The sequence below is a fragment of the Lonchura striata genome, chromosome 3, assembly GCF_050655825.1.
Source record: "Lonchura striata isolate lonStrDom1 chromosome 3, ASM5065582v1, whole genome shotgun sequence".
NCBI lineage: Eukaryota > Metazoa > Chordata > Aves > Passeriformes > Estrildidae > Lonchura > Lonchura striata.
The window spans coordinates 64,069,526-64,096,304 of NC_140705.1; the positions used below are offsets into that span (position 1 = coordinate 64,069,526).

Sequence of the window (26,779 nt, forward strand, 5' to 3'; positions counted from 1 at the left end):
GGCTCACTAGAGATCTTACTTGTTAGCTCTAAGTGAACTCAATTAGGAAACGTGGTAGAAACTGAAATGTTGGCTATAAATTATTTTTATCAAAAAAAATCCTGAATTCCAGAGGGAATTTTTCCTGTTTGTTAGAGTGGTCTATTGCTCATTTTCTTCCACAAATGAAATTTCAGTTTTCATCTGTAAATTCTGGATTCACAGGTGCTATAAGAATTCCTCAGGTTCACCTTAGCAGGTGAACCTTAGTCTCTTTATCCCACTTTCTTCTGTGACTGAGGTTACTCAGGCAAGCTGAACCTGCTGTGAGCTTTTACCAGGGACTCCAGTCATATGCTGGAGTAACTCAGTGAGACACACAGTGATGCACCTCCCACATAAAAGATTGAAGCACACAGACCTTTAACAACCTGCCTTTTAAACACCACATCAGCTTTTCTGAATCTAAAGCTTGTTACTAGCCAAAGGACTTCACTAAAAGCTATTGGATTTGGGTCACAAGTTTTCATCTGAAATGTAATTATAAAATCTAATTTCAGAAAGATGATTTTTGTCAAACATTTCTGAAGAAATTCTCCTTCCAGCCAGCTTAGGTGTACACTTGCTATCAAAAGCAGGCAAGTTTTTTAGTGGAAAAGAAGCAGGCATAGCGACAGCAAAAATAAGGACAGGAACTGAATGATGGGCCCTGCCTATGTGAACCTAAACTTCTGGTGTAGCTCACATCAAGGGAGTTAAATATGTCCGTAGTACGAGATCCTGCATCACATATTGTTACTCTCGAGGTAGCTTCAGCAAGAATACAAAATAAATGTGCTGGTAGCTTAAAATTCCTGCAGATGATCTTTCCATTGCAAGGAAGATGATTTCTGGCAGGACAGTGTTAGAGGGATTTATGCTGTTTTGCAGAGGGAGGGCTTGAGGCTGCACAGCTGCCAGCCTAAAACCTTTCTAGATCTACTACTGGAAATTCTCTTAAACATCAGCAACACCCTCCCACAACAAAGATTAGGAACAAAAAATGCCAAGTAGGAAATGTTCAGGGTGAAGAGAGAATTGTGGTGCTTATGATTAAAATCAAAATCAAACTCTCCCCCATCCCATTCTAGGATTTCAGAAAGCTTTCCAGCAAACATCTGCCTCCAGTTTCCTCTTTGTTTATTCAGTCATCAATTATCAAGAGACTTTGTTTTGTCTCAAAGAGCTGCACAATTTGAAGCAACTGTGGTATCTAAGATGGTTCTGCCTAAACAAAACACAGATTCCTTCATGGCACAGAGAAACTGGTTTGGATTAAAATAAAAATATCCAAAACCAACAGCATTTTCTCTGTAATCTCTTCTTAGGGCTATTATAATGTCATTTTCCCCCATGAAACAAATAATACACAGACATCAAAAGCCCTGAATCTTGCTCTCAAACAACAGAAAATAAATCAGACTTGATATCATGATTTATGATGCTTCTATTCCTTTTTTTTTTTAATGAAAAATGTAGTATGTTAATAATTAAAGTAATGCAAATTTTGATTATTCTGGCTTCTTAAGTATTATGACATGAAATTGCCTCAAGAGATCTCCAGGACAAATGTACAATGGCAGCAATTGCACTTTTGCCTTTAATCTGGTAGCTTCCTGGTCATATTATTACCTGTGATAAACCAGTGGATTAATGTCCGTTGTTACACTACCTGCTGATAACAAGAAATTACAATGAGGCATCTGCCGTTCATCTTCCCTTTCCAGCAGAACTCTCAGTGACTGCCATTGTTGTTACTTCATGTAGCTGCTAGTTGGGGACTCAAATAATTTATGCTGCCCCTTAACCTTCATTCACATCTTCACAACTCCTTCCATAGGAGAAGTTCCATGGTGATTTTCATTGAATGTTTTCAGAGTGGCTGAGTGTTTTGGCAACTCTGTTTGAGGTTTACAAAGCAAAGCCAAATAATACCAGCTTAACAATTTTTTTTTTTCTTTATTGCAGATACTGCACCAAGTTTGTAAGCATAAAAACTGTGGATTTCAATATTTAAAGAAATTAAGTTCCATAAGAAAATCTTCACAGGGCAGTTAGAGCTGAGGAAAGTAAAATTTCTGTCTCTTTCTTAGACAATGACCCTTCTCTTGACAAATGCCTGTCTCAACCATCAAGGTTCCAGAGCATTCTGGGACTTAACAGTCATGTATCTTAACTATAAATTTGTCTTCCTACTTTTGGAGAAACCTGAAATTTAACTTGTGGAGTGGAAATGCACAGGCTTCTTTTTAAGAGTATGTTCATACATTATTTATTAACAAAAGCTATAACAGGACAAACGTATATACATATCTATATATATGTATGGGCTATCTTTACATATGGTTATCTAACTGTCTGAAAAGACACTGGAAGTAACTGTCCCTTCTTCTGTCTGCAGGATGATATGCTTCTTGATATGAACGTTACACATTTCTGCTGTTAGTTTATTGCACTGTTTTCAGATGGAGAAATCAATTCTAGTCCACTAATCCTTGCTTTCTTCTAGTCTACTAATAAAGTGTATGATCCCTGTATTTCTGAGTCCTTTCATTAGCACTTTCTGTTATAAAATGAAAAGATACCTCAATTATAATTTGTCCTAGATATGCATGAATAAAATCAAGGATCTTATTATTGTATGTTAATAAACAAAGCTCTGCAATATGAATAATTCCTTTGAATTAAGTGTTAAATTAAATTTGCTCTGTATTAATCTATAAGCTCAGTGTGAAATCCTGATCTAGACTTAAAAATCATTTCACCTTATGTATCAAAAAGGACAATTTTCTCATTGGGCTGAATTACATTTACCATTCCCCATAAACCTCTCCTCATATGAGTGTATAAGATAAAGATAAAGATAAACCTGATAAAGTTTTAGGTTGCATGCACTAATTGATGGATTGTGTACTCGAAGTAGGCAAACAATAAACACACGCTTACAACTCATCATAAATTATGAATTATATACATCATAAACATTCTTGGCTGAATCTTAACTGTGCTGAATGGTCCTGAAGGTAATTTGTGGCTACAGAAATCTGCATGTTAGAGCATGTTGGGTTGAAGCCCCAATGGGTGTTGCCTCTCTGTCAAGGTTCAGAGAAGCAGAAGCACAAGAAGAGCAAATTGGCCAAGTTACACAGCTGCAGTGGAGGCCTCCAGGTCTGCACTGTGTATGCTTTGGAGGATTTTGTTTGGATTACTTCTAATCTATGTCCATGGATTAGATGTCCAGGAGCAGCTAGAATACACTAGAAGTGCTCCCAGAGCACAGGGCTTGCTCTATTACATGTGAAAGTTGTCCAGTTTATCTATTACGGGACTGCTTCATAAGGCAGACCAGAATTTGCAGACGTTGGGATAGGATTTCAAGAACACACTGCTGAGATGATCTAAAACACTAATGTGTACTCTTTCCTTACAAAAATCAGCTCTAGAGTACCCTCCATAAAAATTTTACTGTGGATTGATATTCACAATGTTGTGAAAATCAAAACCATATTTGACACAGTAATGGCAGAATTTAGTCTTCATATCTAAAGATTTCACCATACAGTCAAAGTTTCTTCCCATGGGACAGTGTGCTGAATCCCTTAAGCATTTAAACAATTCTTTGTCATGTTTTCAATTTACTTTATTCAACTCAAATTCAGGAGCTATTCAGATGTCAGAAAAGGTCCTGCAGCTATGTCAAAGGGAGAGAGAGAGAAATTAAGACTTCCCAAAAGCAATGAGGAAAAGAATTCAGTTAATAAAAACAATTTCCCACAAATACTTTTCTACAAATGTCCTGAAAACTTGAGACTTGATTTTATGTTAAAAAAAATGATCTTGCAGATGAAGTTGATTAGCCTATTTTTCTATTATTCCCTCCACTTTAAACCTGAGAGCTTTGAACACCATGAAAAGCAGTGTAATCCAGGAGTAAGACTATTCTCCTCCAACTACTCTCATCTACACTTCAGTTTCTTGAGGAGTCAATGGGGAGAGTCAGATTCCTCAGACCAGTTTTAGACACCTAAGTCTGAAGAAAACACCTCTTTCTTGTTCTTTTCTGTTACGAAAGGATTATTATATGATGGCTGTAGACTTTAAAATTGAAGGTTTTTTTACAGATGTTTACAGACATTCTGCTAGATTAATTGTATCCCAGCTGTCTTCAGCATTACTTCCTCTGCAGAGTGAGAAGAATGCCCTGTGAGGGAATTCCACTAGGAGAAAACTCTCAGAACTTTTCTGTAAGAAATACATTAATTTCTTGGCATAGCCAGCTGCGATTCAGAAGTTCCATTTCTTGTTGCTAAATAGAATTTCCATCATTTACTACCAATATTCACAGTTACACTCAATGATTTTATAAGCCCAGAGCCTCAAGTGTTTGGATCAGATCAGTGCTAGACACTGTGACTGACCCTGGCATGCAAACTTATTTCAATCTACTCATGTTTTGGCTCCAGTGAGAGTATGCAAATACATGCTTAAATAGTTTGATGATCAACAGATGATCTAAGAGAACAACTTTATACTTTAAGAAGTATGAGATGTACAAGAAGACAACAGATTATAATAGAAATTATATTTTAATATTAAAAAATTTAAAAGGAAAAGGAATCTGAAGCCATCGAGGAAAAACAGTTACCCAAATAACCAGGAAAAAGAACATCAGGATTTTGATTTGGTAGCTTTCCTTTTTTATACTAGAGGTGAAAAAAATTCCTACAAATATTACACTGCCAGTTCTCAGTAAGAATGAGAAAATTATTAAAATTATTAATTATTTCAGAGCAGCAAAAATTTTTAGCTCCAGAAGATGAGAATCCTTATAACACAGAGCAGAGAAGAATATAGGAAAATGCCTTCTTAACCTGAGAATTTTATGAGCATATACAGTCAGAAAGTGAGTGCTTGAAAGCACAGGAATCCATAGCTTTCTCAGGCATAAATCACTCTTACTAAGGGTAGATACACAATAATCTGTAGGACAATAATCTGTAGGACTCTGTCTTGCAGAGACTGTGAAATTCCAAGGTATCACCAAGTAATAATTAAAGAAGCAAAGTTTAATTGCTGGAGATGAGCTCAAATGACAAATTATAAATCTGAACCTTTTAAATATAATTTTGAAAAGTTTAGCTCTGGAGACTTCATTATATGTATGATATCATGAAGGGATGGCTGATGTAAAACTATGAGTAAGTGTTTTCTTCTTCAATTTGGTTCCAAATTTGAAGAACCTTTCCCCCTCCCCATCTTTTAAGAGAACGTTATTATAGCAGCATGGTTAGTCACAGCAATTTTCTGTACAGTAAGTACTTTGGGTGAACGCGACCCACTCATAACACTTTGGACACAGAAGATGGGAAACTACATGAATGCAGTCCGTGTTTGGGCACGAGGTTAGGCATGAGGAAAAATCAAACTGTGAGGAAGCAGAGTGAATAGGCACTTGAAGTCTATTTTCCAACAGGGGATCAGCAATAACTCATGTGACAAATACCATGAAACAACATATGAGATCATCCTAAGTAAATCAATCAAGCCACTGTTCCTCTGCTTTTCTAAGAAGTGCTTAGTTAAAAAAAAAAAAAAAGAAAAAGGAAATGTCTGTGGAACAAAATTCCAGATTCTTCTTGTCTTATGTGTGTATGCCCCCCAGATGCAGGGGCTATTTCTTATCCTCTTGCAGCCATAGTCAGCATTTGTCCTTGTGCAGGGTCAGTAGATGGAACAGCGTACACTTAATCCCAACCTAGGTTACCTTTATTTTGATAGGTAAGAAAAAAGTGAGTGCTCTGAGGTTTAACTATTTTAGGATGATGAAAGTTCAGAATTAAAAGGTTAATCTCTCACTAGATTATTACATAAATGGGCAGCAGAATGCAACCCTTCTGTTTGCAACATGCTTTGGACAAAAAGAGAGACACTTGGTTTTGCAGTCTGGTAGAATTTGTAAGTATTTGTAGACATGCTTTGAGTGCAGTTTCTGGATAGGACTTGGAAACGTGTAGCTTTTTCCTAAATTCTCAGACAAGTCAAAAATATCTTTTTGATAGAGTCAGGGGTTTGGGGTCTCTAGGTGGGTGACTGGAAGGTTTTTTTTTTAATCATCTCTTGAGGTTTTGAATCTCAGCTGGATCTCCTGATCCAAATTAATGGCTTTTGCAGACATGGGCAACAGAGTAACACTCTCTTCTCCAGAAAGCATGTGCTGTGCATACCTTATAAAAATACTGCCAAATCTTGATTACTGCATTCTCTACAAGTGCCCTGACACTCCCATCTCTTTCTGTACCAGGGTCAGACATAGGATAAAACTATATATGATTCAAGTTAATGTTTATATGATAGAAAACCAAGAATCCTAAATTAAATTTAGAAAAGTTTTTTATACTCATGCTCTGACAAGCATGGACAAGGCCAGTTTTTGTCTTCTTCAGCACCCTTCTAAAAGGTAGAATACTGCAAGAGAAGTAGTTTCAGTCTGACCTGATTTACAGGACAGAACAGGATAAATAAGTGGTCACTGTCATTCAACTACCAGCCTATATAATTACCTAAAATAGTAATTAGATCAAAATTACTTGAATAATAAGATGTTATTAGAAAACTGCTCTTAAAAATATTCTTAGGGCATCAGATTTTTAATTTTTTTTTATTATTTCTTACCCAAAGTAATCAGTCATGGAAGTAAAAGTTGGATTTGATATTTACATTCTTTGTGGTTTTAGACAAAAATCTTGTCATAGAAAAGACAAAGAGTTTCTACTTGTTTAGCCTGAGACCGTAACATGGTGATGAAGTGGCACGATGATGGTATGTGTACACCGTAAAGTCCTTGACAAAGGGGTTGCTGTTGTGGCCTCATGCCCACTCCCATTGGAGTGGCAGCCTGGCATCTTGGCCTTCCACATCAAGCATAGGTGGTACCCCAAGTCTGGAGCCTGCTCTGAGACACTATGGCCAACAAGTCACGAGAGTTCTTGGAGAAAACATGTGAGATTCAGAAAATGTTTTTCAGGAAGATACAGTCAACTCAGCGAGGTCTTAACTGACATGAAGGAGCAATAATCCCCTGTTTCAGTAGTGGTAAGGACACAGAGAACCCACTTTTTAAAATTAATTTACAAGCATAGTTGCTGTGACAGGAGTTAAATCTTATTTTTAAATAGTGTTAATATACTGGAATGCTATTTCAGAGGAAAAAGGGAAAAGATGTTAGAAGTTATTTGAAAATCTCTACTCAGTTGGGTAGAAGAACTACAGTTCCATAGATGCTGTCTACACAATCCTGTTTTCATCAAAATAAATATTCTCATCAGAACAAATTGTTTGTAGAGAGTGGTAGTTGAAATATGAAATGTAAGTGAAATACCTGAAGCATTGACTTATATGTTAAAATTTGAATTTAGCTACATTAACAGGATAGCAAAAGGACACATGGTGTTTATCTTTCTGTATGCATTCACACCATTTCTTTCTAAATGGAAAAAACCTGCTTCTCTTCATCCTGTGTTGCAAGCCGTTCATGAATAGAAGTCTATCTTTTTGTAGCAGACATCCTAAGCCTCTCCCTTCCGACAGCTATGAATTTCTGAGTAAACCTGATGGGCAGTGTAGCAACAAGCATGGATTTCTTCCTAGTCACTGTAGATTTTAGGCCTTTTCCCAATATATATATGTTGCTTAATTTTACAAAAAATAATTAACGTATTTATTTGTGTCTCATTTGCACAGATAGAATACTATGTCTGCATAAGATCAAGTACAGGTGTAAGTCTTCAAGTGACTGGGATATAAATAGTCCATATATTTGGCTATTTAGAACACTATTGCTCATGCATGACTATCAGTTACAGCAGAAGTTTTGCATGTGCAAGAGGTATAAGGTCACATTTCAAATGATGTCAGAGAGAACTCCGGGAATAGCTCACAGGTTCTTCAGCAGTGCAGAACCATTGGACTTGATGCCTCATTTCTTTTTCTCCCTTTGATGCAGGGCAAGTTGACACATTTAATTACTCTTCAGGATTTTTTACCCATTAAGTTATTTGGTTATTTACCTGATCAAGTTTTGCAAAGTTGTAATAGATTTTTTTTCTGCCACAAGTGAAGGTGCCTTCAATGGTTATATAAGGCAGGGACCAGCCAGCCAGAGCCTTGCCAGTACCCCTCTCTCCTGGCTTTCAACACAGTTGTTATTCCAGTAATGTCTCTCTCTCTCAAGCTGTGGCTGCCAACTCTGTTCAAATGTGTGGTGGTTTCCTGCTGTGGGCAAAGAGCCACCAAGACTGAAGCTGGATCCACGGAACTAATTTCATGGCTAAATGATGATTCATTTACCCATAACTCTTCATAGACAATAAATGGTGGAAGTATGCAAAAAAAACAAAAAACTTTTTTGGGGAGATGAGGGAGCTAGACACCTCTCTGTGCTGGAATATGAAAAAGTTTGTTGCCTCAAAGCAACAAACTGGAGAATTAAAAAAAAGTGGCACTATGTCAATTTTTTTAATAATTGCTTTTTTTGTTGTTGTTGTTTTTAATTAATTTCAAACAGCTACTTGTGAGGAAACTACTTTTATTCCAAGCAAGATTCATCTGTCTGCTTTTGCGAGGATTAAGTCTGCACCAAATGGGAAGCAAAACTCAGCCACATCATTCCTGTCTGCATGGAATTTACAGTAATGAAAAGAAAGCACCTGAGCCTTTTGCCATGGGGCGTCTGGAAGGCTTGTGTTTTAATCATACTAACCAGCTCCTTGAGGAGGGCCATTCACATTTCCCCTGGAAGAATTTCTGCAGACAGCAGAGTTGGCCAACAAGAGATGTGATCTCTTCAAAATCTGCCCAGCATTTCATTAAGGAATAAAGACTAAATCTGGTGGTGAAAAACTGCTTGCTGGAGTAACAAACTAAATAATTTGCACTTATCATCCATTTCTCCCTACTACACTATCATCAATCAGGTTGAACAGATTAAAACTGAAGGGATTATTTAATTTTCTATGTGTTGTTGTAGGTTCTACTGCCTACTTTCTATACATCTTATAACCATATCTATTCTGTATAAACAGGTAATTATTTATATAAACAAAATTGCATACATACATACATATATATATATATATATATATATATATATATATATATATATAAAATTGAAGTTTCTCTTATAGTTGGCAGACCTCTTTGCTTCTGTGCTAGTCCTAGAGCCAGCTATGGGAACTAATTTTTTCCCAGACAGATTCTTAAAATTCAGTGCTCTGCCATGTAGAGGTTACTGAGTCAACTTTGTTAACTAAGCTAGTTAAGGAAGTGAGAACCAGTTAAGTTGCCTTAACTTTGGACTCTTACTAGCTTGTATACAGTCCTTCCCAGCAGAGTTAATTAGCTTAGGCATCCAACCAGCAATTTTCACAGCAAACTAACCCAATTATCTCTGCATGATATGATACTGTGCTATGTCTGAGCCCAGAATATGTCTCTGCATATGGGAAAAATTAACCTCAGGTTGTGCCATTGAAAATAGCAATGGGTGCTCTAGGGAGAGGGAAAGTTCCCTTCTGCCTTTCATAATACCAATCTCTAGACTGATAACTATGTAGTGAATACATTTCTAGAATATCAATTTTTGTGCTAGCTATAATTTTTTAAGTCAAAGTCATTAAAGGTAAAGAGCATGAGGAGCCCAGGTCTCTAACTTGCAGAATGCAGCATAAAGCAAATGTTTTTTGACACCCTGTTCAGCATTATCAGACAAGTTTTCATGGCCAAGTGCCCTCACTAACTTGATAACAGTTCCAATTTAAGTAGAACAGTTCAGATTTTCTTCCTTGCCCTGGAAGATCTTGCTGATGATCTGCCATTGTCTCCTGACAGACTTGGAGACTCAAGGGAAACCTCTGATAACACACTTCCATTGACAGTGTAATATTTTCATTACTTGTGTTACTGCAGAACTTCAGCCCCATTGTACTTATAAATTTATTCTTCTTTTTCCTAAGTGAAGAAGCACTTATCTTCCCATTTTTTGAAGGACAATGGATGTTCAGGGTTTGAAATATTATCCAATGCAATACTTGAGAAAGCTGTGATATATTTAGGATCTGAACACTTCAGGTTTTCAATGGGCTAAGGTAGGCCACTGACCAACATTCTTCTGTGACAGTTATCAAAGTTGTGTTGCTTTAACTGGTATAACTCATTGTCCTGGTTTGACTGGGATGGAGTTAATTTTATTCTTTGTAACTGATACAGTGCTGTGTTTTTAATTTACTATGAGAAAGTTGTTGATAACACACTGATGTTATAGTTTTTTTTCAATAGAGCTTGGTCTAAGTGAATGACTTTTTGGTTTTCTAAACTCTGACTGTGAGCAGGTGCACTGAACTTGCCAAAGGGATATTCCATATCATACAGCATCGTGATCAGAAAATAAACTTGTGTTTCTGTGTGTGTGTGTGTGTGGGAGGGTGTTGGCTGGGAGCTGCTGATCACTTTGGTCAGCAGGTGGTGAGCAGTTGTATTGTGCATCACTTGTTTCTTTTGGGTTTTATTCCTCTCTGTCTTTTTCATTACCACCATTATTATTGTTATTATTATATTTTATTTTGTTTCTATTATTCAGCTGTTCCTGTCTCAACCCACAAGTTTTTACTTTTTTCTAATTCAGCTCCCACTGCAGGGGGGAAAGTGAGTGAGTGGCTGCATGTTGCTTAGTTGCCAGCTGGGATTAAATCATGACACAGATAAAAGTGTAAAGAGACAAGCATAATATAAAAAATAAGAGGAAGAACAGAATTTTCTGTAATGACTATAGTGCAGATAATTACACTAACACTAAACATATTCTGGTCAGAGCACATAGCTATTATCTTTTATATCCTCAGGAAACACTGCTAAGTGACCATTTAATTTTGTTATTTTTTTACACTTGAATTATAAATATCCATCACTGATGCAGAAAGATGAGGCATTAAGCTGATACTATGCCCTTAATCTCAGGTTGAGTAGTATCTAGTCAGTGCCTTGAAAAGTTATCTAACTTCACTCTAGGCATATAAACATTTTATCATTTTTAAATCTATTATTTACTGTTTTCCAGCAGAAGACAGGATTTTTACTGCAAACCCCTCTTCCTCAGCCATTACAGAATTTCATACACATAGTCCATGTTACCTCAAGAAATGTGGACTCAGTGGCAAGCCTGGTATTACTTCTAAAAAACTAAATTTGAAGCTAGCCCAGAACCAGTAGAATAAAGCAGATATAGACATTTTCTGAACAAAACCAGCTACTGCCATTTTAGAGTACAGCTTGATAATGTACAGTTTCAAATATGGACTGATCTTGCATCAAAAATCCATGAAGAAATACAGACAGTATTCCAGGCTCCTGTGTTTCTTCTCTTAGTAGGGTAATTATCCTCTTGAAGTTGCTGGGACTTGCCCTCTAGATTTCTGTCACCACTGTGTCACTGTTACATTAAATGACAGCATGACAGTTTCAGCCTATTTCAAAGACAGAGCAGCCAAGAAAGACGTCCCTCTCTGAGGGCACACTGTGCTTTGTTCGCTGGCTACACCCACAGACATTAATAATGTCAGCTTTGCATTGATCAGTGGCAAACTGTGTTACATTCTCTTGGAAATTCAATTTCCTTGTAAAATATGAGACTGGGCACTGCATGACACATTCAACACAAAGTCTTGGGCCTTTCTGGCTTCCCAGAAGTTTCTGCTCTTCCCTAATAGTTCAGTATCAGAGGAGAGGTGTCCAGAATAGACACCCTCTGGCTTCACAGCACTACCAGAACCGCAGAGATTTCTGTGATAAATTGAGACAATGGAGCTTGTCTCCAGCTGTCACTCTCAGAGAAACCATAGCTTCTGCTGTGTTTGTACTTTGGAATACCTTGGGGTGAAATAAAAATTCTGTGTTATATATGACACTACAGTCCTTAATTTGTTAGCAGCATTGAAAAATAACAATAGCAAGCAAAATATATACAGAAAAATTAAAACAAGCTCTGAGAATCAGTTACAGCTTTGGCATGTGCTCTTGGAGTCATTTCTACATTCCTAGCATCTTCTTTACACAGCACAGCATATGTTCTCATTCTTGTGCATGTATATACTAGAAGACATAGATAAGAACATATGTAATGGAAACAAGATCTTGTTCTTCTCACTTCTCCTAAAGAATTGTTTGCACTAAGAGGGATGTCAAGCTCCCAGTTTTGGACTCACTTGTTCTAAAAATGCCAAATGAAATTATGAACCAAGTTGTGCAGAAGGAGTTTTTTTTTGTTCTCCTCTCTTCCACCCTCCATTCTTCCCCCTAATGCATAATAAAATTTTCATGGATATAACTTCCTTAGAATTAGAGTATTAGCAACTCAATTGTATTTACATTGTAGATTATAATTGGCATGATAAAGGATCCTTTTTTGTCATCTTGTTCCATTTCTAACCATGGATCATTGATGTAACAGATCATTATGGCCCATTGTGCCAGTTCATCAGTTAGGATCTGTGCACTACAGGCATGACAGATTTCCTCTGCAGCAATTATAGTCTGTTGTGACAATAGGATTTAATGAATCTAAACAACAAACACATAATCTGTTATTACAGAGCACAGATATGCACCCAGATGGGAATACATTTCCTAGACACTGCCAGTTGAAGTTTTAAAAATTGTGTCTATTTCAGTCTTCATGTTATTAGATGCAATGCTCTAATTTACAGCATATATTTATCTCTTCCCTGGCAGGTCAGAATTTAAGGCTTAGTCCTGCAAGTGTTCTGTGATTTCATTTTCTTTTCTGAGTAAACATTATCTCTTAGGTTTTTAGACACATACTTCCCGCCTTTCACTGTGAACTAGCCATGCTATTAATGTTTCAATACCAGCATTACAGGCAAAACAAACAACCACAATGAAATTGGTCACAGAAATTATTGAATAGTAGAATATTTTTGCATTGTTTCTAAAGAATAGGCACTTCTACTTAATATGAATTTCTACAAAGCTACACCAGTGCAAATATGTAAAACCACATTGACTAATATTTCCCTGACTGATGCAGCTGAAAGTCTGCTTTAGAGACTTTTTATACATGCCTGTTGAATTAATACTGTCTTTGGAAGTACATATTTTCAGCTTTTGAATATGAGTTAGGGACTTCAGCTCATCAGAGCTTCCAATTACAGTGTTGGTACTGCTATGTTTTCATCTATGCACATGGACACTACTGGAATATATGTACTTTGTTTAAATAATTGAAAGTTCATTGCAAAGAATATTTTCATGAGAATCACATGTGGATGAGCTATGTAAATGCCATTGTGGGCCATCATGGTCATTACAATGTACTTTTAAAAAGAAATTCCCAATTAAACATATTTTCATATCCATACACTTGAATAAAAAATGGAAGAGATTCTTACCCTTACCTAGCATGCGAACACATTTGGCATTCTGGTCAGGACTATCAAATGAGATTTCTCCGCACCTCTGGGGGAAAAAAAAGATATATTTCATTAAAGTCTCTGTGATAGCACCCCTGTCCTCATCCTCTGATACCTCTCTTTACATTTTGGAACCAGAGATGTTCAAGACACATTGTAAAAATGTCAAAATAAAAGCTTTTGCAAGTAGCCAAAGTTCGAGAAAAATAAATAGTTGTTGCAACACTGTACTCCAGGGTGTTTACTGAGGAAAACTAGGTAATGTCTTGGTGCCTTTGGATCTGTCTTAAGCTAAGACTGATGTCTGCCCCTGTTATTGAGGATGATTTTCTCCCTGTATATTCCCAGTAAAGGAACATCATTAGAGTTATGATGAGAATACAGAAGTGTTACCTTGTTTTTGAAATAAAGATATCATTTTTGAGTTTATGCAGACAGACCTGTCAGTTTAGCTGCCAGGAGAAACATAATTGGTGTGGTTTATGGGTCTGATCCAGCTTCAATTAAAGACAATCAGTGGGCAGATCCACTAACTTCAGTGGTGGTTTTTTCAGGTGCTACATAAAAGATACAGTTTTGTATCACTACACTCAAAGCTCATGAGAGGGTCTTAAGGACAGCCTCATATTTTCTAGGTAAAAGTGGTTTATACTTCCTTATCTACATACTTATGGTTTTGGTATCCATGACCAAATGGGAATAAAAGCAGAGTGAGTAAAGTTTGAAAGAATAACTGAGAGCTGTCCATTTCCCTTCCTCTTTCTTTCTCTCTCTTATGTACTTTTTTCTTTTCAGCACCTATGGTGAAATTATTAGAATTGGGGGTTTGTTTTGCTTTCTTTTAATTAATAAAGATGACATTGCAGCAAATATTAAAACCTACAAACCAGGTAAGTAAAAATCCTCAGAGCATCAAAGAAGATGAAACACAGCAGCAGTTTCATAAATGAACAACACATTTGGAACTCACTATTGTTAAAAACTTTTCACCTCCCTCACACTGAAATAAACACAAATAAACAAACAAAAGTCCCACACAGTCTTTTTATACATCATTACATCTAAAAAGAGCAAACAGATGCCTGTATTAACCTTCCTAGGTGGGAGCACGTACTACAGAAACAATGAAAAAGAAAAACAACACCTTGCATTTCAAAGTTAATTTTATGAATGCTCTTATACCAGCTCCTTGTCAGGAGAAACAGAAACTTGATATTTATTCTTCTGAGAAGAATGCTAAAATGTGGGCTTCTTTTCACAGAAGTCTCCCAGCTGCTTCTTCTCAAGCAAGCCTACTTAGACAAACACAGATGGTAAAAAGCATGTCAAAATTCACTGCCCACCTTACCCCTGGAATTATGGTGCTCTCTAAAAACCTTTGGTTGTTTTTGATTCAGTCCCTCAAAGGTACTGTATGTTCCAGACATATTTACACAAACTTCACATTTCAGGCTGGCAAATGGTATCTTACAATATCTAGCAATACTCACCAGTCCTAGCATTATGAAATTGGGAAAATGGCTAACGTTGCCCAGGGCCAGCTAACATCCCATGGGATGCATTGTGATGATGGATGAACTTCGAAAACTTTGCAAGTAAGATTCAGATAACTGTATACAAGTTCATAGCCTTATCTGAATTCCTTTTATGCCTACAGTCCACAGAAGTGGTTGAAAATCATTTTACATCAGTCAGCCTAGGAGATTTTTCACCACTACCACTGCAGCTGGAAATACCAGGAAAAAGATTTTCTGCAGCAATTTAACTTCTGTCGTTGGTAAATGTTCATAGGTACATATCAGTAGGGTGAAAAATAAACTGTTAACAAAGTGCTCAGAGCATTGAAAAGGACTTAGTTGAATCCTGGATGAGTAAAATGGCACAGAAATACAGCAGGAACTCACTTTTTCTCATCCACAGAATAGGGCTGTTTGAGCACTTTTGCTGTTAGCAAATGTTTTCCATTAACAAGAAGCGAGGAATGATTTTAAGATTTAATCTTTAGGATTAATCTGGGACTTTACCACAAGTGCTATGAATTCCTTCCAGGACTGGATAAGTTTCCTCTGCCCTTTTCCTGGCTTACTTCTTTTTCCCATTTAGGTTTGTTCTGCCTGCTTGTACATCGTGGTTGGTACTATGAGATGTGGCCAAAAGTCTCTCCAGACCCAATCAATTTCCAAACTAATCTTACAGCAGCTGCTTATTCCCTCCTGAAAACATCTAAGTTGGTTATAGAGTCAGTAAAGAAACAGTCAGGGAGAAGAAATAGGAATTTGGCATTAGATGCTGGTTATTCTACTTATTCTCTACAGAGAGAGAAGGAGGAATGACCTGGGACATACCTGAGTATGGGATACTTTAAATCTCAGTTTGGGCTTCATGGCTGGGCCTAGTATAGTATTGGTTGGACTGGCTCTGCCATATGCAGTGTCAGGCTGGTGAGTTCACAGAGACAGCGCTGCTGAAAATAATACCACCAGTGTTCCATGTCCCTGAATTGTGAGAGCCTTTGTTGTTGAAAATCTTAAAAGAACTGTTGTGTTTTGAATTGGTCAGACTTAACAAAGAAATGGGTAAATACAAGTAAAATTCAACCCTCCAAGTTGTCATTGTACATTCATATATTTTGAATAACTGGACTCTGGACTAGACTGGGGTTTTTTTTCTTTCTGGAGAAAAGGGAAGCATAGGTGCTTTCAGTTAATAATATTTTCAGTAATAGAGATGCTTTTTCACATAGAATTGCAGCCTGCAATTTTCACATATGTGAAAATTTTTTATATTTATATAAGAAAATGAATTAATACATTACCTACTCTCTACTCCCTTTTTTGAGATCAGATGCATGACATGATATTAAGCCTTTTACAAAAGCTGCAATGGAAACACTAACTGGAATGGAACTTACACGTCCCCATGGAAAAGAGACTGAATCATGGAGCAGCTGAAAGTGGAGCTTAAAATAAAACAAAGTGAAAAATGAGAATAGGAACAAAAGGACATGGAATTCAGAAGAAATATGTCACAAACTCAGTAAGGTAAGTGAATTGGAGAGCTTGAAACCAGCCTGGATGACTCTGATGGCCCAGTACCACTTGTCAGAAGAGGGAAACACCGAAAGGCACAGGCATCATCTTCCACAGAGAGAGGCTCTGTTGGAGAAGGGTGCTCTCAGGCAAGATGACCATTTAGCGAGATACTATGAGGAGTACACGGGAAAATGGGCAGCCATCTACAAGAAGCCCTGTACAGAAACAGTGTAAGTAAAACTGCAACACAGCAGGGCATAACTAGCAGGAAAAAGGTTCATGCAGAGAATGGATGGAAAATCTTCTCTGTGTACTAATGCAGTAATGTGTCTCATGTTACTCCTCTGGTATTACGTGATCATTCATAGGTTAGATTTCCATTTTCAGCATGCCTGGACTCACACCAGCTGCATTTGGGGATTTGAGATATGTAGCAATAAACAGGGTGTACATACCCCAGCCAGAATATGCTCTTAGTTTGTTGGGGGGGGGTTGTTTTCTTTTTTAATGTTGTGGAGAAAATTTTACAAATGGAAAAACTGGCTTTGAAGTCATCCTATTCAACTCCTATCTGTATGATAAAGTAATGCATTACTCATTTTAAGGAGGAAGATGCAAATCAAGTAATTGAAATACGTGGGTCTAAACTCTTTTCTATGACAAAATTCAGCAATTAAATGTCTGAAAGTGTTTTTCATGAAAATTGCAATAAGTGGCATGTTAATTTTCTACTTATTAAAGGCATATAATTAACACTGATCTAGCATTTAACTATTTTAATCTTGTTAGATTGTATAGTGTTTTAAAAATACAGTAGGAATTTTTCTGGTATGAAATTTGACCTTTTTAAGCTGCAGATAATCAAGTTTTTAAAGCCAGTTTAAAAGGTTATTGGAATAGGAACCATATTTTTACACTTCTTCACTCTAATTTGTTTTGTTCTGCATGTCCTGAGTATGGTGTTCAACACATGTCTCTTCCAACATGGCGAAAATCAGGGAGGTACTTGATGTACATTATCAGCCAAACATGGCAATGAATATTGCATCACTTTCTTTTTGCAGGAGGTGACAGGGATTATTGTACCGCCAAACAGAGGAGATGTGTTAACTGCATATTGATTGCATGCCAAATATTTTTTAAGGATCTATTGATTTCTGTTTTAAAAGTAACCTTCAGTTAGTATGCTTTGCTCTTATCAATAGTAGATGGACGTAGATTCCACATAACAATATAGTGGGGTGAAAGAGCTCTTTCTTTCTTTCTTTTTTACTAGAATACTACATATAATTTGTTATTCCTTTAGAAAAGTTAAGAGATGTACTCATAAACAACTGATTAAAAGAATTCAAGGCAGAGCAAAAAGCTTCTATGCTTTTATGAATAAATGGATAATCTCAGAGGCAAAAAAAAGCTAGTGTTATTCCTATTTCTGTTTTCCTGTTACATTCCTTTCCCCATTACCTGTAAAAATTACATGAATAATTTTCTCTAGCATGTAAAAATATCATTCTTTTTGCCTAAGGATTATTGATGTAAAATCTGCTAGTGTGGAAAACAATGCTGCTTTGTAAGTCTTAGCAAGCTTCCATAAAACAACAGGCCACTCATAAATAGCTGAAATCTAGAGGCAGTATTTCAGAGTCAGGCCACATGCCTTTCATCTTCAGGTTGCATGGGAGTACTTTTAAGGTTAATTCACTTGATAAACTATCAGAGTGTAGGAACTGTAGGGTATCCAAGATATTGTGCTTCCCTTTCTGCCTCTCCTCTCTGACAGGGACAAAAGGAAGTACAGACACTACAAAAGCAGACAGATGTCTAATGTCTCTTACCTGAAGCCTTTCTGCTATCACCTCCCCAAAAATAAAAGCTGAGTAGTTATTAAATCAATTTTATGCAAAACAAGGAAGTTCCCTACTGATACTCTGTAATTTTGAGATGCACTTAAATGTCAGATACTTCTCAGTTTTGCTGAATCCCTATCCATGGTCTTTGTTGGCCTTAGCAAAGGAAATAAAACCATTGTTTTTATTTGTTTAGAGACAAAAGTTCCTTTTCTCTATATCACACTATATTTTAACAGGTCCTATTTGATTAATTTTCTCTGAAGATGGTAATTGCAAAAGCTTGCCCTATTCATGTGATCTTGAATTGATGACTCTGCATTCTTCAAGAATTTTACTTAGCCTTTCTTACATAAAAGCATGTGTATAATGAATACAGCTTGAGAATTACATGTATAAATTTTCCCATTGGTAGCAAACATTACCAGAATCTTTCAGCTAATAAATTGTCCAAGATCTATAAAAAATTGTGATTGGTTTTATGTACTATTTCCCAAGGACTTAGTAACAGTTCCCATAATAATTATAGATAAAATGTAATACTTACATGAAAATTTAGACCTACTTTAGGCAAGTTAAGGGTTTCACTAAACTGGGCTGAAAATCACTACACTTCTTTTGAACTGGCATGTATTACGTCTATGTCCATCCACTTACAACTATGCTGTAATCGCAGCATGCTGATGACTGCCTTTAAAATACTATTAGAAGCTAGAATGCTACATTTTTTACTATTAAAATTACTGCTATTTCATTGCAACTATTATGTTGCAGTTGTACTGCATTTCATGGGTAAAGTTTCCAACTTCCCTATTTAGTATCAGCATTGAGGCATACTTAAACTGAAAATTCAGGTTCTATTAACACCTGGATGATTTTCTGTAGAGTAGAATAGCTATATCTGGGCAGACTTGTTCAGAGAGTTCATCCCTTTCCAAGTTTTCCCACTGAAAGGGAAGGTTTCTCTTCCCTCCAAGAAATTAAAATGTTGCTCAAGTAACATTTCAACACTGTCACTGTCAATCTCCAGCAGAACCCTGGCACTGCATTTCACTCTGGAATCTACCATGCTGTAGACCCTCAGCTAGTCTGAACAGAAGACACAGCAAACTAAGTAATTGCAACTAAATTGAGCAATAATTGCCAACTGCCCATTGCTGCCAGTAGTCAGCATCTTGTTTGTGGGCTAAATAGCCTGAGGTGAACCTTTAGGCAGTTCATTTTATCACAAACCTGTGATTTAATATGGTTAAGAGTGGTTTTAAATGGATTAATGTTGCTGGAAAATGGATATAGCAGTTTAACTGCTTTGTTTTCTTCTTGAGTCAAGGAAAAAAAAAATTTAACAGCGTGTGAGTTCATTAGGGAGGCGCCAGCAGCCCTGACCCCCATGAGAATCTGTCAGTGTTTCAATATGGCATCCTTACTTTTAAGTGTTTATAACAGGGACACTGGGAGCCAAATACAGAATTACTAAGCAATAAAAATGTTGGGTTTTATTAAGCAGTAAGTTACAGTCAAGTGTGCATTAACGGGTGAGGCACAACTTTCAGGCATGTTCTGAAGGGGTGCCAACATCCAAGAAACATTAAAGAGCAGACTAGTTTGTAACCCTCATGGGATGAACCTGTATTACAATTAATTTTCTAGTTTACATTTAAGAATGTAAAACATCTGTAGATTACCTAATAGGTCCTCCCACCACAGAAACAGTTCTAAGTAGGAGGGAAGATGGGAGGGAAATATCAGTATTAGGGAAAAGGCAAATATGTTCTCTCTATTTATTGTTGCTCTGATGTGAAACATCAAAGTTCTTTGTATTTAAAACATTTCCTGAACCACATAATTATCTTTCCTCCTCTGAATTGTAGAGCTGGGCTGTTCTCCTGGTTGCTTTCCATGGTCACAGCCATTTTAACTTTCACTTTCTATTGGAATATGTAATGGGAGGAAAATATGGGATTAATTTGTGAAAATTTAGGTCTCAACTTCAACCACAGGTTTTTGTCACATAATTCCCACCTATCTACTGGATCGAAGCCTTGGAAGCACCAGCTGACTCACCACTCTCTCCAATAAGCAAATCAAAGGTCTGTGGGAGAATAAACCTCCTGAAAAGTCTCCTCAGGCTGTTCAGAGCAATGTGGGATGAATTTTGGCACCTGCTTGTTTGTGTGTGCCCACTACATACCATATGGATTGCAAACAAAAGTGCAGTGTCAGGAAGGACAGGAAGACTGAGTGCCAGTGAGTTGACACAGGCATCTGTCTAACAAGACCGTCTCCCTGACCACTTCCTGAGCAGTACCAAGAACCAGTGGCCACCTGCTTCTCAAGAGCTGGGCACTCCTGGTTCCCTAAAACATTAGAATGTACTGGGGCAGTCTTGTTTCATCCTTTCTAGAGCTTAATTTTTAAGGAATAGAAGTTGGTGAGAACAACCCATGCCAAAAGCATACCAACAATTAAGTAATGTGCCCATGAGCCCACCATTTTCACTCACTTTCTGGCATACTTAGGTAACAGAACTGGCACTGGACCAAACAAACCACATAGGAGAGAGTTAGAAATCATCAAACAAACCTGAAAACACATGTGGAAGATCTTGTCAAGTTGACAGCTTCAGCAGAAGTGAAAACAGAGCACTTAGAGGCAGAAGGCAGGAAAATGCTTTTCCCTAGTTCTTTGCTTGTGCACCACACAGTGCCTAGGTCTGAAGGCAGTAGGGTCTCAAGGACAGCTGCTAAAGGAGTGCAGAATTTGCCATCTTGTAAAATCCATACGGAACTGGGCAAGAAATCTTTGCATGAACAAAGTCCGTTCTGCAACACTTTGAGGCTCTGCGATGCCCTAAGGAGTTCCAGGCCCAATTTCTGTGAAAAGAGGACACTACCAAAGGATGGCCACAGGCCCTCCTTTGATTAGCTGCTTAGATGATTTCAATGCGTCACGACACGAATAGCTCGTGTCACACAGTATCTCCTGGGTTTATTGCCAGCCACTTACCCAAATTTGATCCTGGTTATACTTTTCAAACATTACATTTTGAGTTCTCCTGCACTGTACTTATTTTAAAGCTCTTTTGCCACTACAAGCAGTATTAATATATAAGTGCTACCTTCCATAGTTCTGCAAAATGGACCCAGTAACAAAATTTTGTGGGCACATGCCCAGCCATGTTACCAAACACATATTGTAAAAATGGGCATCTATTTAGCTTGTTAACACATGCTTCTACAGTCATAGCTATTCATTAGAAGTACTTACTGAACTTATATGTAATACTCATTGAGTATCTCCCTCACTGGGAGATTCAAGAACTTTTTTGATTCAATCCTGTGCCATGTGCTTTAGGATATGCTCGAGCAGGGAGGTTGGACCAGATGACCCACTGTGGTCCCTTCCAACCTGAGCCATTCTGTGGTTCAGTGATACTCTTATACCACTGCAGCTTAGAAGAGGAAATCAAACCAAAAAACTGAGTGACCTCAACACCGAAAACACGGCTTTTATAAACTCAAGTACAGCCAGCATACATCATGTTTCTATGTGCAGAACATATGGAGCTAAAAAACAGCAAGTGTTGTTTTGACAGGAAAAATTTGCATTTCAAAAATTGTCATATTAGACATTGTGGAAGAACATCTTCTGCATTAAAGTGTTATTGGTACTAATGTCTCTTTTTCAACTTTCAAAGTGGGATTCATAACATCTGGAGCCATACAAATGCCATTATATACTTAGATACTACTGCAGTAATCCTTATGAACATATTTCAGATACAAAATATCCACATTATTTTGACACATTAGCTACTGTTTCCAAGGTTGCAGTCTTTTGGAGTAATACTAAGAAGACTAATTTTCTCCCTGAAAATAATTCCCAGAAGCAGAGTGTTTTGTTTTATGTGTGGAACCATCAGCATTAAATAGGTCTATTGATGGCAAGTATTACACAAAACTGCTCTTTTCTTTCACTTCTGAATATATTCTGATTATAATCTCTTCGCCAAGACTACATCCATGCTTACCCTTGAGAAGGTAAAAGAAAAGGACAAAGTACCTACATATGTTTCTTTTACTGTGGTAAAACTCATCATAGGAGTTCACACAAGGAATCAAATACCCAGGAGTTTATACAAGGAATTAATTGCCCAGGTATCTTCCTTCTTCTCTGGCAGTCCCAAGGCCTTCCCAAGTGATTTGCCTGTTGAGTCTCTTTACAAAAATTGTACAAGCTTTTCATTCTAAAGAGTCTTATTTTAGACTGCAGAAACAACTGGAATAAAAACCAGCAAAAACACTTAATGGGAACAAAATGTTCCCTGGTGTGCACTCAAGGTATTTTTGAGCCATCAATCTCTAATCTAGAGCAAATAAAGCCATCATGGCTTCATAGCTATCTGCAATTGCTGCCATAATCCTGTTTTGAGAGCAGATATTAAAACACGTCAGAAATTTTATTACAGAATTCATTTCCATATGTAATTCAAACAATATCCTGATCATATTGGAGGGTAAGAGACCTCTGCAGACACTCTACTGCAAGTGTTTTACCTGCCAGTCTTTGTTTTCTTAGTAAGTTTTCATAAATAAAAAACACTAAAATATTTTACACTTGATTATGAACAACTGCATTTTCCAGTAGAAATAAGAAGTAGAAAAGTAGAAAAATGTACCTCACATTTTAACTACAACATACAGTAAAGTACATTATATAAGAAAGGTAATATTTATTAAAATAGGCAGGATACAAATTAATTTCATAGAATACCTCTTTATTAAACTGGCTTTCTTTGCAACAGAAACAGGAAAAAGGAAGTCGTTACTATTCTTTCAGACTTTGCTAATAGGCAACACCACCTACTATTTATGTGATCTAAATAAAGGTTAAAGAAGGACTCAGTTGAGTGTGGTTCCCTCCTTTCATCTGGATTTGTTCTCTTGAAGAGATGTCTTCCTGCTATAACTAGTAAACCTCAAGAATTTTGCAAAAAAGGCAAAGACGTCTGGTGTAACTCCCTATCTAACTGGATACTGCTTTTTGGGGGGAAAACTGAGAACTGCACTTCATCTGTAGAATCGAGAAATGTTAACCTGTTAACCTCTGTTGTCATGGGAATAATCTTAGATTGCCTTTTGGCCTGCCCTTGCTCATACCTTCCACTCTTACCTGCCAAAGTCAACATGGTGAACATTTCACTGGTGGAGTTTCTATCACATATCTCCTACCTGTTTGTACAAAACCAGACAATCCATTTCATTTTTAGTATTAATCAATTTGATTCTGACTAATACACATGGCATCATCTCTCTTCAGTGTCTGTTACCACTCTTATCACCACACAGCTGAGTTTCTTGCAGTGGGCATATCAAACAATGTGACTAATACCTGCATACATAGTTTATTCTTTAACTGGTCCTCCAAAGGGAAAACTGGCTTCATTATCTATAATTTTGTTCTCAGAAGATTTTATTCTCAGATCTGTTAGGTTTTGTCTTGTGCTATTTAAGTGTTACTGCTATTATGTATTTATGTTAAAGATGGGATTTAAAACCAATTGGTTTTGATTTTTTTTCATTTAATTCCCAATTTTTATATGATAGGCTTCAGGAAAAATAATTCTCTCTATATATTTTCAAACAATTGCTAAGATACTGAATGTCTTACTAAGCTATTTCTTTAAATGAAGTCTATTTGTAGAAGTCTGTTTTATAAAATTCGCAGGATGAACATAATATTTAAAACTATGCTGGGCTTTTTTGACTCTCACTTGAGGGAACTGAGCTCTAGATGTTTTCTAGATGTGCATAAAGAAAGAGAGAGAGAAATTTCTAGAGACTTATTTAGCCCACCTGATTACAGAGAAAAGCCTGGATGCCTAACTCGTCATCAAATGCAGTTAGAAAGATTTAGCTGACTCTCAGTGTAAACGCTGGCTGCACATTTGGACCCTAAAATCAGCTTTAATCCTGAATGTTAGAAGTTGGATCTGCACAGCTGGAAAAATATTTTCCAGTAAGGTGGCTGTCAGGGAAGCAGAGCTAAGGGAGTTGCTAATGGTCTCACTGGGATGTGGGATATCCACATATTTGGTCATAAAGGGAGGGCAGCATGGACTGTTTAATAGCTCTAAATTCATTGTGCTTTTGTAAAGGAATTAAAAAGATGTTTTTAATACTGCTATGGCCACCATTATTAGGACTAATTAATCACTTGGGAAGAGTATGAGGTGAATAGCAGAATACAACTGCAAGGCTCACTAACAGCCGAAGGAAAATATGCCATTTTCTTCACAGTAAGAAGAAAACCTTTTCTGAAGCTAGGGGTAAATCCTGTTATTTCCTCTCAGGTTTAAAAAATGCTAAAGCAGTAAGTAAAATAATGTTTCCCATTTTCCTATATTATGTTGTTATATACCTTTATATATAAAATACAACTCTTATAATGAAGCATAAAAATACAGTTATAATTTCATGGAGGTAAGGTTTGCTGAGTAAATTGTACTTTGTGGGAAGCAGTGGTACATTTAGAAGTTGTGCAGTGCAGTGATTGAGAGCAAGGAGAAGAAGCACTTTGCTTGCCAGAATTGGCAAGCACTTCTTTTTAAGAATTCTCTTTTGAAAACATTTATACGTTATTATGGTATCTTTAGTATTTACATATGGCAGGCCTTTGTCATTATTTACAAATGAGTCATGGTTCCCCATATATTGCAATATTCCTGAGCCACGTGACTGATAAAATCGCACATATTACAAGTGGTACATCCACATAATTTTTACGAGGAGCAATGACTTTTCTTTACAGCTTTTAGAAACTTTGTTTAACCTTACTTTCCTAGCATTTAAAAAAATTATTTCAAAATAGATTTTACATAATACATAAGTAATAAAGTTTATCTAATTATCTTTGCTGACTTTATTTTGAAATCTTAAGGTGCTGTTCATTTTATTCTACATGATCTTAATTAATAACTCGGGTGAAAATTCTGCCCAGTTCAAAAAACTTTTTGAGTGGAAATGAGCCAGATTCCAATTAAAGGAGGTCCCTATTGATATTTAAATATATGAAATTTGCATTTGGATGCAAACTCTTGTTGCTCAGGTAAATCTTTGTTATGGATGCTGAGACACTTCTCCTATTTGAATGCTGGCAATGAAATGCTGACCTACTGACTAAAGTGACTGCAGCAGTTGTCATGCTGAGCCTGACAGAAACAATATAATGAGTTTTTAACATGTCTCTGCTATTGAAAAACATTTGGTAACTCTTGTGATTTTTGTAATTGTTTTCTTGTTGTTCTTTCAATTTTTTGTTCATTTTTTCTTTACAATATTATTTAACATTATCCTTGAGGCAGGCAAGACTTTACAGTTAGGTACTGTACAGATGGGAAAAGGAGGAAAGCACTGCTTACACAAACTTGCTAAAGGTCACCAGCCCACTCAGAGAGCAGGGAGTAACATTCCTGTTGCCTGTGATTCTGTGTGCTATTTCTTACATGAACAGTATGATTACATTTATCTTGTTGAGTAATGGATGACTAAATACAGGAATTAATAGTGATGAGCACTCTCACCCCATAAAGACAACTAAGCAACTTAGGCCAGAAAAATCAGATTTGAGGGGAGATATTTTGAAAACAAATATCACATCAGATCAGAAACTCTGAAGATTTTATTCTTGAAAGGCACCTGGGTGACTTAAGAGCACGGTTATTAAAATAGTCCTGTGCTTGTCGGGCATTTTCTTCCTTATGAACCTGTAGCAAGTAAATCCAGCACATACAGGTACCATCTCGGTCAGCATGAGAGGCTCTGTTTGACTCTGATCTGCAGAGGGAGTAAAGACCCTGGCTGGTACAACAGTGCTTGTTTATCTAAAGATGACCACACACACCAACCCCCACACTCCTCCCTCCCCATCTGAAAGCCACTGGATAAGTCCCTGGAGTATCAGCCAGAATCACATATTGACAGCAAAAGGAACTGTGGGGAGGGGGTGAGAACTTCCAGCACTGCAGATCAGGTGGTCTGTGTTGTATTTTGTATTGACACATTCGTTTTGCATGAAACTATTTTGATTTGGACAAAAATGTGTATGAGGATTTTCCTTCAAGGGGAAACACAGAGGGGTTTATCCTGATGAAATTTCTGTTTCCAGAAAAATCAGATTTTGTAACAAGATCTAAAACTGAAACCAAAGAGATTCTAATTTTGAAAACAATCATCAAGCAGAAACTCCTTAAGTTGAAAAAAACCTCTAAGTCAAAATAATCTTCCCATCTGGATGCACAGTAATCCAAGAGGAGAATAAGAAAGTTATTGTGTGGGTTTTTCAATGTTTTTCTTGTATTTAGTGTGATATTTCACAACTGTCCGGGGCCTCCTTCCTCAGTGCA

General features: G+C 36.9%; 1 protein-coding gene across 6 annotated transcripts in view; it reads right to left on the reverse strand.

Annotated features, from left to right (window-relative positions):
• The window catches only part of PDE7B (phosphodiesterase 7B), a 167,755-nt gene that overhangs the window by 101,246 nt on the left and 39,730 nt on the right, over positions 1-26,779 (reverse strand). For 4 of the 6 annotated variants that reach the window (XM_085576733.1, XM_085576732.1, XM_077782134.2 and 1 more), the window contains one exon: positions 13,482-13,542. In XM_085576733.1, coding sequence (XP_085432859.1) covers positions 13,482-13,542 — 61 coding nt within the window. Of the gene's footprint in view, positions 1-13,475; positions 13,543-26,779 lie in introns of all 6 variants that reach the window. The other 2 variants (XM_085576731.1, XM_077782133.2) reach the window with 1 other exon arrangement.